This window comes from Thamnophis sirtalis, unplaced genomic scaffold, assembly GCF_051295495.1.
Source record: "Thamnophis sirtalis isolate CommonGarterSnake01/CBP01778 unplaced genomic scaffold, rThaSir2_p1.2 scaffold_11, whole genome shotgun sequence".
Taxonomy (NCBI): Eukaryota; Metazoa; Chordata; class Lepidosauria; order Squamata; family Natricidae; genus Thamnophis; species Thamnophis sirtalis.
Genome location: NW_028261391.1, coordinates 21,682,704 through 21,703,330, shown reverse-complemented (window position 1 = coordinate 21,703,330; position 20,627 = coordinate 21,682,704). Strand labels below are relative to the sequence as shown.

Sequence of the window (20,627 nt, the reverse complement as noted above, 5' to 3'; positions counted from 1 at the left end):
CCCACATGCCCCCCCCATGGGTGCATGACTCCCCGCACCTTGTTTTGAGCCTAGTAGGCCTCTGTGCAGCTTCTGGGACCAAAACCGAGCTGCGGGGAGGCACCACACCCTCCCGCACAACTCCTGCCTCCCCCACGCATGTGCACGTCTCCCACATGTGCCCTACGCATACGTGGCAGAGAACCAAAAATCAGTTGGCTGGCAGGAGGTGCATGCACATGTGCGGTGCAGCTGGGCTGAGGCTGGCATGCCCGCAGAGAGGGCTCTGCGTGCCCCCTGTGGAACACATGCCATAGGTTCGCCATCACGGTCCTATACTATGTCAGACAAATGACTGTGTAGTCTCTTTTTAAAAGCCTCCAGTAATGGAATACCCACAACTTCTGAAGGCAAACTGTTCCACTAATCTATTGATTTCACTCTCAGGAAATTTCTGCTTTGTTGTAGGTTCTCCTCGGTTAGTTTCCAACCATTGCTTCTTGTCTCGCCTTCTAGTGATTTGGAAAATAAATTGACCCACCTATTCCTTGTGGCAGCCTCCCAAATATTGGAACACTACTATCATGTCACCCCTAGTCCTTTTTACTAGACTAGACAAACCCAATTCCTGCAACCAGTCTTCATATATTCTAGCTGCCAGCCCCCTAATCATCTTTGTTGGTCTTCTCTGCACTTTTTCCAGAGTCTCAAAATCTTTTTGCTTGTCTGAAAGATCAACTTTATGTTATTTGAGCAACAGTGAGCAAAATAAATCCTGCTAGTGTTATGTGCAAATACAATCAATGTGACAATGAATCAAAATTAGTGATTTAGGATGGGACATTATATTTGATAGTACCCCAAAGTGAATAACATAAATTTTCAAGGCAACTTACCATCAGAACTTGTAAGTACAAAATTCTCAGCATGGGTTTGTCTCTTTCCACCTAAATTTTTAGGAAACCAATGAAGATCTAAAGGATAGATATCATCAGGAAGTTTGACAACTTGTGCTGTTTCTCCATTTAACAAGTTCCATTTTATAATCTGGTGATCATCGCTGCATGAATAAAGTTCATCTGCTGTTGTCCAGCCCACACAGCTAACTAATTCCTTATGTTTTAAAAGAATTAAGGAATAAAATTATTTGTAACACATCTGCCTCATGCATTATTCAGTGTTTAAATTAGTTTTAAAAATTGATACAATAAATATTACAGTACTTTTTATTTTAAAATCTCATCATCTGAATAGTCCAGCACAAAACTGGATTTGTATGGTATGCTTAATCCTAGAATTTACAACAAATATTTGTACTGTTTTGTTTGTATGAGAGCTGCTGTGCTCAAATGATAGTATTATATGATAGTATCTGCTCCTCAGAGAATGTGAATAAAGATGAGCATATAGTAAAAATGTTGCCTTGAATCCAAATCCAGCCGTAAATCTATTGAAATCATTAAGATTTGATCATTACTGACCTGTTTGATTTAAACGGAACTTTCACAATTTGAACTTTTTCTAGAGAACAGCAATACAATACTGCAAACTATGGAAGTTTAACAGTTAAAAAGCGTGTTTATATCTCTCTATTTTGAGGCTATTTATTCCTATTCGTGTTTTTAATCCATCACCAAGCAATAGAAAATTCCTTTTTTTGCTCTTTATTGTTGAAGTGTTTAACAATGAACAGTTTAGATGAGATTTCAAATTATGTCTATTCCACATGCTTTCCATATTCTCAAAACCTTTAGCAGATCAACATGATAATTATTTTTTTACAAGCCCTGTTTATTTCTCTTCAAAATGTTTGGTAATATTATTGTATGGAGAGAAACTGTCTCTCAGTCCTATCAAGATCAAGTAGTTGTGGGTGTTTGGGCAGTGCAGATCTGGGGATACCACATGTTTCTATTTGGCAAGGATTGTGTTTCCCTATTCAGGGGTAGTGCACCACATGGAGAATCTTTCTGGACTCACAGATCCTGCTCAAAGAAGAAGTGGCAGATGTGGCAGATTTTTGCACCACTTCATCTTGATGTGACAGTTGCACCCTTAGATTGGGGGGAGGACGGGGGGCTTCAGACTTCTCCCTGGTCACTTTGCAACCTAGCTACTGCAATACAGTCTACACTGAACTACCTTTTGAAAACGATCAGGAAGCTTCAATGGGTCCGGAATGCAGTAATGTAGGTAGATGTAGACACTTTATTTATTAAACCTATATGCCACCCATCTCACTGATATGAAAACTCTGGGCAACTTACAATATAATAAGTTTTAAAGTGCTAAAAACAATTATAATTAGAAAAACTTGAATAAAGAAGTTAAAAGTTAAAAATGACTTACCTGAACAATCATTTTCTGGGCACTGTAGGAGACTCCAAGCATGGATTAAATTCAGTTTATTCGCCCAAGGACTGAGTTGAATTTCTTAACCATGCCTCCCCTCCTCATTGAGGACCAGTTCAAAAACGAAGGTGTAGTCTGTGATGGACGTGTTCATGATGTGTCCTCCGGACATGTCCACAATGTCATTGCTCCATGCAGCCTGAGGTGATTTGATAGAGAAGGAAAAGAAACCCCAGGGTGGGGTTGAACTCTCCTGCAGCGCCCAGAGAATGACCGTTCAGGTAAGCCAATGGTCATTCTCCTGTGTGCTGCTTGGAGAGTCCAAGCATTGGACATACTCAAGCTATAAGGTCCCAGGGAGGGAAGCAGGATTGTCCAGGTGAGCAGAGTTGCCTTTGCATCACTCTCCTCCCAAAAGATGCCTTGGCCATGGTGTAAGAGTCAATGCGATAGTGTTTAATGAACAGAGTCGGGGACGACCAGGTGGCTGCTCTGCAGCTCTCTTCCATGGGAGCTTGCGCTGCCCACACAGCCGTGGTAGCGGCGCTCCTTGTAGAGTGAGCTGTGAGTCTAGGTGGTACTGCACTACCCTGGTGCTGGTAGGCCAGCTTAATACAAGCACTCAACCACCGACTGATGATGGATGGTGACACTTTGAGTCCCATGAAACCTGGTTGAAAGGAGCCAAAAAGCGATTCAGAAAGGTGAAATCCCTCCATCCTCTCGATGTACCTGTGAACCGTTCTCCAAACATCTAGCTAGTACCAGGTTCGTTCCTTGGGATGCTGAGGGTGAGGGCAGAAGTTGGGGAGTACCACTGCAATACAGTCTACACTGAACTCTATGAGTTCACTCTCTGAAACATAGAGTTAATTTTGTGGCAGAAAGGCCAGATCTAGCCGGAGGGTGACCCGGTCAGCGTGAAAGATGCACAAGTCCTCTCGGATCAAGAGCCACCAACTCCAACACCTTCCTAGGTGACGTAATTGCTATGAGAAAGGCTGTCTTCAGAGTCAGATGCCGAAGGCCGATGGAATGAATAGGCTCAAATGGGGTCTTGGTCAGGGCCCAAAAAAACAAGGAAAGATCCCAAGTGGGGAACCTGTGGACCGTAGGCAGGCATAGGTTGGATGCCCCTTTAAGGAAACTTCTCACCTGAAGGTGCTGTCCCAAGGACACAGCCAAATGCCTAGTTAGAATGGTAGAGAGGGCCACCACCTGTTGGCGAAGGGTGTTGGGGGACAACCCTTTACCCAACCCCTCCTGGAAGAAGTCCAGCAGTTGTGGGATGAATGCTGAGATGGACACGATGTCAAGCGTCTGACACCAGGTAGCGAAGGTGGCCCAAGTGGCGTCATAGATCTGAGTTGTAGACGGACATTGGGATGCTTGGATGGTATGAATGAGCTTGTCTGAAAGATTGTCCTTCCTCAGGAGGTTCCCCTCAAGTGCCAGACAGCCAACTGGAACCAGCTGGGATCCAGATGCACTATGCCCCCCTCACTGAGGAAAAGCAGCTCCTGAGGTATTCTCCATGTTCTGGGAATAGAGTGACTGACAAAGTCCGCATACCAGGATCTCCTGGGGCAGTGAGGCGCTATTAGGAGAACTCCCGCTTCCTCCGAAAAGATCTTCTGAACAAGCTGCGGGGTGAGAGGCAGCAGCAGGAAGGCGTACAGAAGGCCCCTGGGCCAGTGGCAACACAGAGCATCTGTCACCTCCGCTTGCGGAGTGGCGTATCTCGAGAAGAACCTTGGGAATTAGGAGTTGGCTGGATTGGCGAACAGATTGACCACCGGTAGTCTGAACCGGACAGTCAGTTGATGGAAGGTTGAGGGAAGAAGATGCCATTCTGTATTGTCGATGGTCATCCGGCTCAGCCAGTCCACTCTCACATTGTCCATTCCCGAGATGTGGTCCGCACGTAAGGAGGCCAGGTGACGTTACACCCACCTTCCTAGGGCCTCTGCTTCCACCATCAAAGCCCTGGACCTGTTCCCCCTGGTTGATGTGCACTTTTGTCGCTATATTGTCTGTGAGTACCAGAACATAGCAACCCACAATATCATTCCGTAAATGGCTAAGGCTAGCCTGGCCGCCCTTAGATGTAACAAGTTTATGTTGTGTGCTGCCTCGTTCTGTGACCATTTGCCTTGTGTTACTTACTCCTGGAAGTGGGTGCCCCAATCTTGGAGACTCGCATCTGTTGTGACCACCAAGCAGTCCGGCTCTTTGAAGAGACATCCCTTCGTCACCACGTGAGATTCCCACCAATGGAGAGACTGTTTTACTTTCAGAGGCAGTCTGACCCGCCTGGGAGAGTTGCTGGCTTTTGCCCGCTGGATGGGTAGGAGGAACCATTGCAGTTCCGTCGCGTGAAGGCGTGCCCACGGAACTATGTTTATGCATGAAATTATGAGTCCCAGAAGTTGTGACAGAGACACAATGGACGCAACCTGGCTCACTCTCACCTCCAGTGTACAGGTGGTAAGGATGCGCTTGCGGTCCAGTGACAGGAACACACTTGGCAACAGTCTGAGTCTATGAGTGCTCTGAGATATAAGATGCGGGTCGATGGTGACAGCTGATTCGTTTCTCGGTTCAGGGAGAACCCATGATGCTGTAAGGCCGAGATGGTGGTTCGAACATCTCTGAGAGCTTGATTGGTGGACGCTGATTGGATCAAGATGTTGTCTAGGTAACAAAGACGACGTATTGGATGTGAGCACAGTTGGGCCGCTACAACCACCAATATCTTTGTGAAAGTCCTTGGTGCAGATAGCTCGAATGGCAGAGCTCTGTACTGGTAGTGCTTGCTGTTGTAGTGGAACTTGAGGAATTTTCTGTGGGACCTGCAGATTGGAATATGCAAGTACGCCTCCTTCAGATCAATGGAGGTCAACCTGTCCCTTTGTCTGATGCAACCTAGGATAGTCTGTAAGGATTGTATCTTGAAACGCTTGTAGGCCAAATGTCAATTTAGATTTTTTAGGTCCAATATGGTCCTCCATCCCACTGGAGCTTTTCAGGACAAGGAAAAGAATGGAGTAAAACCTCTTTTACTCCTTCTCTATGGGGACTGATTCTATGGCATTTAGCTGAAGGAGATGCAGAATCTCCGCCTGCATGTGTTGTCTTTTGGGAAGGGAGACGGGGACTGGAGAGTGGATGAAGGCCCACGGGGGAAGGGAGAGGAACTCTAGGGTCATGTATTGAGAACCCAAGAGTCCGTGGTAATCAACTCCCGTTGGGCAGAGTAAAGTTGGAGACGGCCACCTATGGGAGGATCCTGTTGGTGGTCACTTGGACCTATGGTAAGGGTGGTTGTTGGAGCCACTGCGAAAGAGGCGCCACTGTTGCCCCTTATCTTTGAAAGTTGCCCTATCCTGACCCTGGGGATAGGATCTCTGGTAGGAGGGACCCGCACCCGAAGAATCACTCCCCCGAAAAGACTGCTTTTGAAAAAATGAGTTATTTTTCCTATCTGCCTGTCTGGAATTAGATGGAAGAACCTTCCGTTTATCCTCCGTCTCAATCAAGAACTTGTATAGTGTCTCCCCAAACAATTGCCCGCCTTGAAGGGGGCGGATGCAAGCTTCCACTTCGACTTCATCTCCACCTGCCAGTGATGGAGCCACAGCAGGAAGCGTGAAGTCACTTTGGAGGCCAGTGCCCGGGAGGCAAACTTGGCAGCATTGAGAGAAGCATCAGCTGAGTATTCAACAGCTGCTATGATTTTGTTAAGGTCATGCTTTCATCTGGAACCCTCCGAGGGAGGATTTGATCTCAACTGTCACAACCAAAGGAGCGAAGCCTGAATAAAGAACGATGCTGAGATGGAAGCCTTGATGGACCAGGCAGCTGCTTGGTGGGTCTTGTGGCAGGCTTTCTCTGCCTTCCTGTCCTCGGCCTTGAGCCCCTCAAGGTGGTCAGCCAGCAGGACAGAGTTGGAAGTGAGCGATATCACCAGAGCATCCACCTGTGGAAGCTTCAATATATCCTCTAAATTGTTCTCAACTGAAAAGAGGTGTTTGTCAGCCCTGCTAGGGTTGGTCAGTGAATCTAGCTGTGCCCACTGGTGCTGGACCACGTTCATGAAGAGCTCTGGCACTGGAACCAGGTCCTGCTCAGGAGCATTCTCTTTGAATAATCCCTCTTTGGGATACTGGGGTCCAGAAGGGACTGCCGTACCCTGGCTGGGAGTACCTTCTTGGGTAGAGGCCTTTGCCTTGTGTAGGATTGCCTTAAAGAGGGAAGGCCTAAACAAGCCAGTGAATGCAGGCTTGTCAGGGAGGGGGGTTTCATCTTCTGAAAGTTCCTGCTCCCCTATGTTGTCCTCCTCTAAAATGGATTCCTCTGTGGTGATGGAGGTGCCTAGAGAAGGAGGTCCCTGTGCCTATCCACTCTGGCTAGATTTGTGACTAAGCCTGGCAGAGGAACTTTTAGCAGCATGGCTCTTCCTATGAAGGCCAGTCACAATGCCCCTCTCAATTGCCTGTTCTATAACCCTCTGCATTTCATTGGACAGATTTGGTCCCTAATCTTCAACAGGCCGGGATCTACCTGACCTCCTCTGCCTATCAGCCCCAAGGGTTCAGGGTCCTCCTCCACCATAGCTGACTCAAAGGGACAAAACTCCTCTTGAATGGAAGAAGATTCTGGATAGCCAGAGAGGCTGCAGGAGAAGGAGCCTGGGAATCCCTCATCCATCAATGAGAGGGATATGTCCCTTCCTGGGGAAGGCAGCTCCTGTCCCTGGGGCAAGGATTTGGATCTAGAGATGGCTGCCCAGATGATAGGGGTAACTTTCGGGCCCCCTTGAAGGTCTTTTCGAGGGCGTTATGTCTGCGGGCCTCAGCCTTGGACGGGGCCTTGTCGCCTCTGGGATTAGGGATCCCCTTCTCTTTAGTGCCCTTTCTGCCCACCTCCACCTTAGGGGGGGGGGTCTGGCCTACTGTGTTTGGACGAGGGGACTGGATGTTCCTCTGGCACCAAAGTTCCACGCCAGCAATTTAAATGTAAAAAAAAAATGATGAAATTTTAGAGCTCACTATCAACTAAAGACAAAAATAAGAAAGGTACTATGCTAACTAAAGGAGAGTCCCAGTCTATTTGAACAAGGATTGAGGAGCTCCCCAAAAACATGTTCCAACTGAACTGGACTGAGTTTTTGAGCTGGTCCTCAATGAGGAGGGGAGGCATGGTTAAGAAATTCAACTCAGTCCTTGGCCAAATGGACTGAATTTAATCCATGCTTGGACTCTCCAAGCAGCGCACATGAGAATAAATGGTGATGGGTGTCCAGGAGGTGAGAACTTTTCCTATCCCATCAGCCCTGCTCCAATGTAGCCGAGCCCTTGCTGAAGCCCCAGGCCAACTGACATAGTCAAGTTTTTAGGCTCTTCTCGAAGGCCAGGAAAGTGGGAGCAGACCTCACCTCTGACAGGAGAATATTCCAGAGGCGGAGGCCATAGCAGAAAAGGCTTTTCTCCTGGATCCCACCAGTTGAAATTATTTAGCTAATGGGATCCGAAGTAGCCCTTTCTACTGGAATGAGTGGTGTAGATTAATCCAATCAGGTGAGGTGGTTCCTCAGGTATCCTATGTCCATGTAATATGTCTGTTTTTGATGCAGCACTGGTTATCAGTTTGCTATTGGGTATGACTTAAGGTTTTGGTCATTACCTATAAAGCCAACATGACATTTTACCCCAATAGCATCTATCCCACTTATTAAATCTTATAGGGCAGCGATGGTGAACCTTTTTTGGCTTGCATGTCATAATGGGGGGAGCGCAGACGGGTTGTGCGTGGGCGTGCCGCACACATAATACAACACGTGACCCCTGCAGTACGCATGAGGCGCTCCCCCCATTTTTTGCATGCTTTTTTCGCCCTCCCCAGGGTCGAGGCTTTATAGGAGCCTAGGGAGGGCAAAAACAGCCTCCCCCACCTCCCTGGAGGCCTAAAAACAATCCTACAATTGGTTTGCTCACAGGGTCATTTTTAGTCCTCCGGAGGCTTCAGGAAAGCCTTCTGAAGGTCCCTGAAGCCTCTGGAGGGCTTAAATCGACTCTACGAGCAAACCGAAAGTCTGTTCCCAAACTTCCAGTTTGCCCATAGGGCTGGTTTTTTGCACTCCAGAGGCTTCAGGGAAGGTCCCGAAGCCTCCAGACGGTCTCCGGGGGCGGGGGGAGGCTCTTTTCGCCCTCCCCAGCCTTCTATAAAGCCCCTGGAGCCTGGGGAGGGCAAAACATTGCTTTAAAAAAGACTGAACTCAGCTGACAGGGCAATGCCTCGTGTGCCCTGACAAATGACTCCGCATGCCACCTATGGCACGTGTGCCATACGTTCACCATCCCATTGATAGGGTTTGCACATTCTGAGTTCTTCGATTAAACAATGCATCTATTGGGACTTCAGAAGTGTACCTTTTCTGTAGCAATACCTATCCTCTAAAATGAAGTTGCCCCACAGATCCCCTGGTCATTCCTTGTTGTTATTTAAAAGGACTTGAAGATTTGGTTCTTTGCCTAAACCTTTGGTGAGGGAGAGCGAAATCCTTTGTTTCATTATCTAGTTTGCTGTTCTTGCCATCTTTTATTTTCCTTTGTTATTAATAATATTTCTCATTTTACTTGTGAGCTGCCATAGTAGTTGGGAGTTAATCAACACACAAATTTGATTAATAAATTGAAATTAATGTTTGTTTTTTCTTCCTAGTGTTTCCTCCAAGTTCTTATTCTGAAGAAACAACCAAACAATTCTAAAAACATCTACAACAATCAAGATTTCCCTTACAATGAAATAAATTATTCCAGAATACATGGGAAACAGATCCTGATGTTGGGAACTTTAACACCCAAGTCTGTCAAAATTTGGCTACAAATATAATATATAGTTTTTCTCCAAACTTTAGGCTGACATGTTCAACTGAGATACCTTACATACTTGGATCATGCAATAATTATTTCATAAATGATGTGCTTTCATTCTATTTTTGTCTTTATACCACTATAATATTTTATTGAAGATGGGTAAAAAATAATTCTTAAATGGCAGGGGGGGATTTTGATTTGTACAAAATGACTTTGCTTGTTTCACTGCAGGACACCACACATTTTATTATCTTATAATGCATCCTTTTAAAAATATAAATTACTACAAACATTGAGTAATGTAATATCCACTACATTGACAACATTATTTCAGACACAAAAAAGGATATGTTTTGGTTCTTTTAGCAGTGATATCTTTAACCTCATTTGGACTATATTTTCTGTGCTGATAAGCCAGCAGATTCATTGACGAAGAAATGTTGTCTTGATTGCGTTACAACTGTAAATATTTAAAAAATCATTAATTCACCATCCTCCAAGCCTACATAATAGACAAACACTTCAATAAATGCAAATATATTTTAAGGACTGTTTTGTACAAAGTAGCAATACAGAGATATTTTTCAATTTTTCTGAATTTTCAACTCTACTTTATAATTGTTAGTTTATGAAGATCAACATGTATATGAATCAGCTGGTAACAGTCTTCTAAAATTTCCTGTTATAATTTTACCAATGTAATATACAATACAATACAATCTTCTTTTTTCTATTTATAAACTCCAGAAATATAGTGGAGTCAAAACAGGTATAGAGAGGTTTTGGAACCATTAAATGTTAAGAAGCTGAAATATATCTAAGTTGGCAGGTAATTACTTCAAATGTAGGAATATACCTGGAGATAACAATGAGCTTTTTCTTAGAATAAGCTGAATTCCCCTGTACAATCAGGTTTCAGCTCTACTGATGGCCTGCAAATCTTAGCCATCACCTATGTCTATAATTAGACCTTGGCCATTTTATACATTATTCACAGCTGGGTCAGACTATTTCACTGTGTTCCATAAGCAGTTTCTTTTGAAGAAGTCTAGAAATACAAGTGCCCAAAATGTGAAAGAATATTATTTACCAGTTGCATAGGTTGCCCAAGTATTTCCAAGATCCACTCAATGTGCTCTGTCCTATCAACATTCATATCAGGCTTCGGCACAAAATCAGCTGCATCTAACTAACCCTGAGTAATATTTGTGATAAGGATCCTTTTTGAAAGCTCTTCTTTAAGATCATTTTGATTGGCAGGTATAAAGGGGGGGGGGACTTTTTAAATGTAGAAAACATTCTACCTCCCAAAGATGTGTCTGTGAACAATTCTGGCAGTCCAAAGGTTCATTTCAATTATTTCAAGCTATTGTTTTAAATTTTAATCATAAAACAAAAATCCTAAACTATTGCTGATATCTTTGGAATGCTTATGTTTTAAGCACATAAGCATATTTTAAAGGACCAATTACATTTTACCTACCGTGTTTCCCCAAAAATAAGACAGGGTGTTATTTTCTTTTGACCCACAAAATATGCACTTGCCCTTATTTTCGGGGAGGTCTTATTATTTTTGAGGTGCAGGAGGCGGTGAGTTTGGTCACCTCATGGTTGCTGCTACGTTGCAATATTTTTGGGGACGGCTTATTTTAGCGCATGCGCTCAAAAGTCTGATTGGGCTTATTATCCAGGGAGGTGTTATTTTTGAGGAAGCAGGGTATTCTTTAGGATTGTTACATTTTTAGAAAATGTAACAATACACACTTGCATGAAAATTAAATATTAATAAATTGTAAGCTAATATGTCCTCTGGCCAAAGCTAATAAAAATGCAATATAATTATATGCATAAAAATGGTAAAATATTGACCACAATGGTACCGTAATTAAATATTAGTATTAAAAGCCTTGGGTCTATTTCCTGGTATAAATTGAAGAGTAAGAAATAATATCTATATAAAAAAAGAAAATAATACAAAATGCTCTGCAAAACATTAGATCTCATGTAACTTCTACAATGAAAGCTACTTGCATTAAAATTAACTAAGAGGCACTTGTTTATTCAGAAGAGCATATCCTATTAATTAGAACATGTTTTCTAATCTCTTGGGAGTTCTATGATAAATGAACCACAACCCACTGAAGAATTACTACACAAAGGTTTTTACAAGGCCTAAAATAGATACAACTACAGGATATATCAATTTGCCCCAGAATATTTAATAACTTAATTTGAAAAGAAAAAAAGATATTTTTATAAATTTAATTTCTAAAAAGTTTAGGGGTTGAACTTTTTGAGAATGTTACCATTAGGCATAAATGCACATTTTAATAACACAGAATAAGCAATATCAGGCTTAAGAGCTGGTTAATTTAAAAGACAATCTTTACACGTTCTTAAAATAATTTGTTTCATCCAGTTACGATATAGCTGAAACTTCTGTATTAACTAAATAAATATGAGAAAGATGTAATATCAGAGTACAGCTTTGTTACTGCATTTCAAAAATAAAGTTTTTCATACAGTACTTTTAAAATGAAGCAAGTTTCAATAAATCACATTATGGCTCATAATCTCATATCTATGGGTGAATGAATATACATCTTCAGATTCTGTTTCTGATAATGGCTCTCTTACTCTCTCAATTGCTGATTCAATCTTTTTCCTTGTACTAGAGAAGATGCAGAGAGCTTCCACTTTTCAGTGCAATTGCTAACACATATTTATATACAAGTTTATATGACAGTTTACAAAAATCATGTTAACTTCTATTTTAGTCACATAACCTTCCTCTACAGATATTTCACATCAAAATTTCAGTACACTTTATAACTCTATAGTCTATTGTTTTCAATGAATAAATAAATAAACCTGTCTAAGTTTTCACAACTTGTGTGTAATTTTTATATCAGGATAAATCAAGGATTTAGATTAACCTTGATAGTCATTTTAGTATAAATGACACTGAAAGCATACTTTTATTAGTGTAACAATGTATTTTTCCCCATTCTTTAGCTTAGATGAACCAAAGAATGTTACAATTACTAACCATAAAAAAGTAAACATATTAAAAATGAATAGAGCTGTTGAACAGACTCTCTAGATATGTGGCACAGAATGTGATTATTTTCTTAGAAGCAAGATGTAAAGTTTTAACTTGGGCTTTCATGTAGATGTGCATAACATCACAGCATCTAAATAATATATGGAAACCTTTTGCTCTGTAAAACAGAGTTAATTTGTCATTTTTCTGAAATATGCATGTAGATTGCTTCTCTCTGGAAACAACAGAAAGGAGACATTTTCTCTATTTAAGAATCTTAATTTTGAATTTAAAAAAATGATAAAGCAAGGACCATACTGGTCACAAATCAAATACAACCTACTTTCCACCTACTTGTTTTGAAGAGTAATTAGCTGCGATCATATAATTTAATCTTAGTTGGATATAAATGGCTAGATTCCTATGTTACACTAAATCATTCAGAAGACACAATGACTATGTTTACACAAGAAGCTAAATCAAAGCCAATTAATTACTCCATGGCTTAATAGGACGCCCAGTCAACAGCAGCAATTCCCTTACATGAAATATGCCAGAATCTATGAAACATATTGCTTAATAAAAGTATTGGTTTTTAGGCCCCTCAGAGTTGTATTTTCTACTGTAAGAGATTATCACAGGAACACACCAAGAGTGCAAATTAAGAGAGAAATTCTACAGTACCGGAAATATTTGTATTATTATTTAGTTACTTGTTAGCAAGCTTTTGGTAAAAGCTATCTGAATTCCAGAGGGAGCTCTTACACACTATCCTTTTCTTAGATGGAAAATCAGAGAGCCCGCAATTTTACAACTGCAGTATGTATGTATAGGCGAGTTGGTCTATACTACTTCAGGTTATATGCCTGTTAACTTCTTTGAGACTGTGCCTGATTTATCAGTAGATCTTCAATTTTGTTTTCTATTATAACTACACTATAATTTTCTCTTTCATTAAATTTATTACACAAGACAAATGAGAATGAAGTTTTACCTCTGAACCATAGTTGTTAACTCTAACAAACGTACACTTTTTGGAAATATTTTCTTTCAGGATGGTGTGATGGCTTGGCCATTAAGATACTGGGCTTGTAGGCTGGAAAGCCAACAGTCTGGATTTGAGACCCTAAGGTTGCACAATGGGGATGAGAACCTTTCTTTCTACCTAGCATTTCAAAAGCATCCAAATGCAAGAAAATAAATAGGTATCACTTTGTCAGGAGGAAACAGCATTCTGTGATGTCATGCTGGCCCCATGATGACAGAAATGGCTTTGAAACAGACATGGGAGCCACCCCTATATTCGGCAACAGTTAGCAGAGTAAAATCCGTAGGGACTCCTTCCTTTCATTTCTTGTTGCAAATGTCCACAAATGTGAACTTCAATTAAAATTTCCAGGGAAATATGTACTAAAAGAACTGAAAGTCTTCTCTGTCACATTATAACTGAAAACACTCTGCTAACATGCAATGTACTTTAACCTTTAATTGGCATTTTACATAGGAAGACTCTGGTGTTCAGTAAGATTATGGACTCCTAAATTCATCTTTTCATGCTGTTTAATTTGGCAAAAAAAAAAAAAATTGAAAATAGAGTAAAATATGCAATTTGCCTCTGTTTAATAGTGAAGCATTCTTTTTTTCTCTCTCTAATAAGATGATAATGAGAAGTTCTTAAGTTTCCTTCCTGTTTCAAAGCCTCGGAACATATACTAAATCAGCCGTCACTAATCAGGGGTCCGTGCAAAAATGTTGGTGGTCCGCAGAAAAATTATTTGCATTTTTATATTGCACTAAATACCATTTATCTTTTTAAAAGAGAGAGTGGTCCGTGGGATTTAAAATTATGAATTTAGTGGTCCCTGTGGTCCAAAAGGTTGGCGACCCCTGTACTAAAAGATATAATGTAATAAAATGTTAGCATTTCAGGGAAGGTTAGGCAGTAGCAAATATTACTTCATTTCAAAATCTACTGAATTTTAATAGGAACCACCACTTCCATACCTCCACTAGTTTTAATTTCTGAAATCTTTTCGGATATTTTTATATGACCAACTGAGCTTGAAAGAAAAGGTTCAAGAAGGGGAGTTTCCCTGTGCAGTGGTATACAGCAAAACAAAACAAAGCAAAGTCTCAGAGTGTTCGCTTCCCAAATAACTCTTACCGTGAAAGTGACAGGTATCACTGGGGCTTTGCATACTTACACTTATCCAGTTTCTGGTACTGTAGATAGATCTGGCCGAGGGAACGTCTGATCGTAGTTAATGAGCGTAGTTAATGAGCAATGACCAGGAATGGTAATAATCCTGTCCTTTGCCGCTCTCCAATAGTCTCCGAAGACGAAGGCAATTCAAGGAGACCAGTCCCACTTGCAGTCTCTCATCACTCGCCTCTGAGTCTCTTTACCTCCGGCTCACTTTTTCCCTCTTCTTACCTGTCCAAAGCCATGGTATGTCTATATAGGAAGAACTTACCTGAGAGAACTCGGAGGCAGGAGAAACAAAGTAGGCCTCTCCTAGGACAGGTGTTCTGAACCTCGATGAAGCTGAAGGCGCCAAGTCTTCCAACCGCACCCTCCGAAAAACCTCCCCAAGAAAAGAGGACCTTCTCCGCCGTTTTCTACCTTGAGGAGAAGCGGCTCGGTTTCTATAGCTACTTCCCGCGAGAGTTCCTATGCCTAATCCCTAGCAATCTTCACCCTCCCCCATGAGGTTTGACTCTCCTTTTTTCTCTCCCCCCCCCAAAGTCGGGTATCCCCGAGCGCATGACGTCAGCCGTGACGTCAGAAGCCCAACCTGTCAAGTTTAATCAATACACACAAAATGAAATGTTTCTTTCTTTTTTTTTAAAAAAAGTAAAGGCTGTAATCAGTCTTTTTTTAAAAAAACAAAACACCCATTATTTCATTATCTCTAGGCTGTTGCTAAGTAACCCGCCTACACAACGGGAAGATCGTTCGGGTCCCTCCCTCTCCTTTGTTATCTGGGGATAATTTTCAAACATATTCTTCAAAAAACTGGGAAGTATGCCTCTTGCCTCCTCCCCCGTAAACTTAAAAAAAAAACTTGAGAAAACATGACGTGAAAACAATCCGCCACCTTTTCGCTAAATAACGGAAAACAAGATGGCGGCGCGGGGGAGCGTTTCATTATTATTTTTTTCCTCCTTTCAAACCTACGGGAAGCCTGCCCCTTTTCTTCCCCCAGCATGCTTTGCGCTTTTCTAACGAATTTCGTTACGAGTTTGCCGTTTGGGCGCCATTTTCGAGTGTAGAAGCCGCCAAGGCTGCAGGCAGGAAACGAAGGTGGCTGGTACTGCAGGGGCTGTTAGTCGGAAACTTGCTGGCCCGCGCTTCTAGTTACCAATTTCGCTCGTGGGTGAGGACAGAATACTTAGTAGCTGCCTGGTAAGTCCTCAGTGGATATAATATTCCTGCGTTTTGCTTCAGGAGATAATATTTTGAGGAACTCGCTGGGATTAGACCAGAGGTTAAAGCTTCGATACGGTAAATAATTATTTGTTCTGTATGAGGAAGAATATTTGATGCCGCCCAATTGAGAGAATGGAAATTCCGCGCAAATTTGTCTCTTGTACGGAAAAAGCACTTGTTTCATCCCCCCCTTTTCCCCCAACCGGCGGACACTTTTTCTTCTCCCCCGCTTTTCCCACTCCCCGCCACCGCGTGGGGGAAGGGGACAGAAGGCATTGGTTGGCTTTTTTTCCGTTGCCTCTAATAAACGCCAAGTTGACTCCCTAACTTTTATTCTCGCACAGCCATTTTTTTAATTTGAAGTAGGCTGTCACAGTGCCTATTCCGCTCAATTCGTATTATTTCTGTAAAAAGTGATCTTCGTGGGAGGTTTATAGGGGGAGGGGGTTTAGAAAAATTAATTAGCCGTTTAAATGATAACGCACAGCCTGCTTTTTTTTTTAACGATTATACCAGCAACTGAGCACTTTGAAAAAGCATGCGCTTCCTTCCAAGTGTAGAGGAAGGGAAGCTTCTTCCAACATATTATTTCAGAAATTGGCAAGACGCTTATTTTTAAAACTTGTACATTCAAATCGAAGCAGAGTTTTGATTTTGCGGCTGGGATCCGATGAGTGATATTTTGCATTAGGTTCCTAAGTCTATTAGAAAACACCGCTATTTCGACCCCTTATGGATGCAAGTTAAGAGGGGTGAGGAAGAGGTGATGGATTTATGAAGGTTAGAAATCTGATTCTTTCCCCCTCCCTCTAAGGATACTTAATCATCTACTTTTTACGAAATGCTCTGCATAAGATAGTTTTTTTGGAACTTCTTTTAAAATAAATGTAAATTTTCATTCCTGTCAATTGGGTTTCTTTGGATTCTGAAGAAATGAAATATGCAATTTACTTCAGTCTCAAGTTTCCTATTGCCTTAATTGTATGTTTTTTCTTTAAAAATCAGAAAGATAACTGCTCCAAAATACTATGTACACTGAGTCAAACAAACACTTTAACCTAGATTAGTGGTTTTTAGGCATTTCTTTAATGCTAATATCTAAAAAAAATCATGAGGCATAAAACAACCATGCTTTTCATCTTGTTATGGTCGTGTATAATTCAAATTGGAAACCCATCTAAATTTTAAGATCTGTTCTTATAAAAGAGTTTTAATTATTTCAATTTAGTAGCTTTTGACTTTAGAATAAAACCAACATATCTGGATCCCATTATATTCATTTAAATTCATATTAATATACTTTTAAGAATTTAAATGCTAGATAGTCTATTTCTGTACTGCAGAGTACTTATTAGTAACTCATTTTTGGTTCTTTATTAGTTTGACTTATTTGTTGGGATAGTATGAGAGTTGTAAATTGTAATTTATTTATAATATGCAAGCTGCCTTAGTATGGAAGATATCTATTGTGTAAAGATAGGAAAACACATGCCGCTGTCACAAATAGCTTGCCAATTTGAAATCTTTGCTTTGATCAATTAATATTTGGGACTGGATGCAAGTTTTTATAGTCTAGGTATAGGGTTTTTCTTTTCTCTTTTAGTACTTCAGCACAAAGGAAAACAAACCTAACACTTTTTATAGTATGATTATTTGGAATTGAAACACGAGACAGAAATCATGCCAAGCAAAAGAACTAAAGTATCTACGGCAGCCCATCAAAAAGGCAATGATTCCTTGGAGGAGTCCTCTAATGATGGGAAACATGAAAGAGAAGCGAGCAGGCAACCCCCTGAAGTACCTCAGCAAGGTCAGTCTCTTATTGACCTGATGTTGCTTTATTAACTAAGCATATAGGCATCCTAATTTAAATTACCCTCACTATAGTTTGATTTTGTTTATTATTATGTGCTGGCTTCTGCAGTGATTATACATTGTTCAGGTAAAAGTTGTGCTTAAAAGCAAATTTGGAATTTCAGGAAAAGTTAATTACTTTATTCCTGGTATCTTGTGATACCATAACATCAATCATTGAAGTGGATAAAAATTTTGGAAACATTTGGAGAGTAGTATTTGTACCTTATGTACTGTTAGAAAATTACTGATCATGCTTTAAATTTGTGTGTGTGTGTGTGTGTGTGTCCATTAAAAGTAAATAATTGCCAGTCAATTTACTTATCAAATATTAGTAAGTGGATTGATAATGAAAATTGATACTAATTATTCAGAGAAAATGTTTTTTCAAGGAGTTAGGAAAAAGGTTTAAGTTTTGCTGAAACATAAATAGCCAGGTTTGTGTGTGTGTGTGTGTGTGTGTGTGTGTATTTGAGAGAGACAAACTTCCTGTCTTTGAGAAGTAGTACTGTTGCTGTCATTCGGATTTGCAAGGCAATGTATAGTTAGCAACCACAGTACGCTGTAGCTCTGGGTGTGCCTGAAAATGCAGGAATATGGGAAGATTCCGTTTTCTTTGATGTATATATATATAAAGGTATTTTCTAATATAGGATGGTACTACATAGAAAATAAATGGTTGCTCTGAGAATAGAATTGATTATAGAATTAGTCCTTCAGTATTTGAGAGAGTTGTATTCTATATCAGTTCTTAGTAATTCAGTCTATTGTACAAATGTGTTGATTCTGTTACAGTAGTAGAGCTTTAAAAGATGAAGCTTTTTCTTCCATTGAGAGAGAGAGAGAGTGTGTGTGTGTGTGTGTGTGTGTGTGCCTGCTGTAGTTATTAAGTATATAAATTTTCTTGTTTTTGGATATCTTTAGCAGTATCAAATGGAGTAGTTGATGATCAAAGTTTAGAAGAAATTTTGAGTAGCATCTCTCCTCCCCCACCTCCAGCTATGACCAATGAAGCTGGAGCTCCTCGTCTCATGATAACTCACATTGTAAACCAGAACTTCAAATCTTATGCTGGGGAGCAAATTCTAGGACCGTTTCATAAGGTATCTTTCTAGTTTATGTAACTTAAGCTGAAGTAAAGATTTATTGTGACTTTTCTACTTAATAGTTAAATAAATTACATATTGGCAACTAACACTGTGGTGGAAGGAGCGGCGGGGGGGCGGAGGTTAAGAGCAGATGAAAGTCTCAATTACTATTGTTTGTACTTTTCAAAAAGTTGCTTGTTGTGGAGTTCAAGAAGCTAGAAGTATACAAAGTATTTTCCTAATACGTATGAATAACAATCGGTAATTAAAATAATCTTTTACAGTTTGAAGCATTTTATTGATGCTAATTATGAACATACTTGTTTGTAGCATTTTGTTTACCGTATGGGTTTTTTTGGTAAAAACTTTAGAAATGTGAACTAATAGGGGGTGTAGTTTGTATGCTTTATCCTTGGCTATAAAAACTAAGCTTTCCAGTACTGTACTACATATTTTCCTGCACCATGTTTAACTATATTTTAAACCACTGTGAAAGGCAGAGAAATCAATTGCTAGTAACATTAAACTACAATGTATTTTGTGTGTGTTATGCAGCGTTTTTCATGCATTATTGGACCTAATGGCAGTGGAAAATCTAATGTGATTGATTCCATGCTCTTTGTTTTTGGCTATCGAGCACAAAAAATAAGATCCAAAAAAATTTCAGTACTGATACACAATTCTGATGAACATAGTGACATCCAGAGCTGCACTGTAGAAGTTCATTTTCAAAAGATAATTGACAAGGTATGTTTTTTAAACCTGAAGAACCTAATCACATAATGCCCTATGAATTTTTAATCATGCAGTTTATTTAATTTAAGTAGAAAAAAGCACCGTGGGGGAATATTGATTTTTTCTTATTCAAATTATTGTCTATAAAACACTGACAGATTTAATATTCATTTTCTTCTGTGTAAATGTGTTAAATTGGGGAAAGTTTACTGTATACACAATTTGAAACATTCTTGACATTTGGTTTGTGTAAAACATGTCAGCTACAAATTATGGTATAAATATTGCTGAATATTTTGTTTAAAAAATTCTAGGTAATTCAAGGGTGTGATGTGTGTGCGTTTGGATTTTAATCAAAATCCAAAATATATATGTAAATACACACACATACATATATGTATAATTCTTTCAGTATTAAGTTTTTAAAAAAAAATAATATAATTTACTTGAATTTACAAATTATACATTTAATGAGATTTCTTTTGCAATGATTAGTTTGAATTTAAATTTTGGACCTATGTCAGTGTTTTACTGTTACAAAAAACAAAAAAAAATACCCATATTGTCTAAACCTAAAAAAAACCCTCACATCATCATGCCAATAACAAATTACTGACTTAGAAATCTAATTTTTGTACAAAAGTGATATCAAAGTTGGTATTTTTCTGACCAAAAAGAATGGAATATATAAAATGCAGTAATTTTAATGTAATTATTTAAATATAACTTAAAATATTTTCTTATAATTTAAACCATGCTATATGGCTATTTAGATATTAGACATAATTAGATCATAGCTAATTTTCCATTTATATTAATACTAGCTTTCTAAAATACATTATCATATTTTTATTAAAATAAATATTTAAGGAATTAATCTGGGAAAACAAACTGTTACCTAAAATTAGTAACACAAACATGAAAATAACAAAATAATTTTGGATTTTTATCAAAATCTGTGTGAAAATGCTTCTGAAGCAGGAGCATGGGTAAATGTAATTTTTGAAACTTACAACTACAATTTTTTCAAGTTTCCTCATAATAATGATTATAAAGCAATTTCAAGTGTTCAAGTGCTAAGACTTTTATTATTACATATTACAAGCATTCTAAAGTGACTACTATGCAAGTGGTCCAGAATATAGAAGAAAAGCATCTTTTTCATAAGATGGAAGTATAAGGTGGAATCCTGCATGCAATTATTTTAGAATCTTCCACTCAATTAATATTACATGTTTACTCAGAAAGAAAGGTGTGTTACACATTAA

General features: G+C 39.8%; 2 protein-coding genes across 5 annotated transcripts in view; one reads left to right on the top strand and one right to left on the bottom strand.

The window, feature by feature from the left end:
• The window catches only part of IFT80 (intraflagellar transport 80), a 63,971-nt gene extending 48,910 nt beyond the window's left edge, over positions 1-15,061 (bottom strand). Inside the window, exon 1 of one of the 2 annotated variants that reach the window (XM_087725309.1) lies at positions 14,727-15,061. The gene's annotated coding sequence lies outside the window, so the exon portion shown is untranslated. Of the gene's footprint in view, positions 1-875; positions 1,091-14,726 lie in introns of those variants that run through there. The other variant, XM_087725310.1, reaches the window with a different exon arrangement.
• A 442-nt stretch (positions 15,062-15,503) lies between these two features.
• Positions 15,504-20,627, top strand: part of SMC4 (structural maintenance of chromosomes 4) — a 53,239-nt gene continuing 48,115 nt past the window's right edge. Inside the window, exons 1-4 of one of the 3 annotated variants that reach the window (XM_087725308.1) lie at positions 15,504-15,658; positions 17,286-17,492; positions 18,464-18,639; positions 19,180-19,371. In XM_087725308.1, the coding sequence (XP_087581434.1) occupies positions 17,363-17,492; positions 18,464-18,639; positions 19,180-19,371 (498 nt within the window). In that variant the 5' untranslated portion in view covers positions 15,504-15,658; positions 17,286-17,362. Of the gene's footprint in view, positions 15,758-17,285; positions 17,493-18,460; positions 18,640-19,179; positions 19,372-20,627 lie in introns of all 3 variants that reach the window. The other 2 variants (XM_014067943.2, XM_014067944.2) reach the window with 2 other exon arrangements.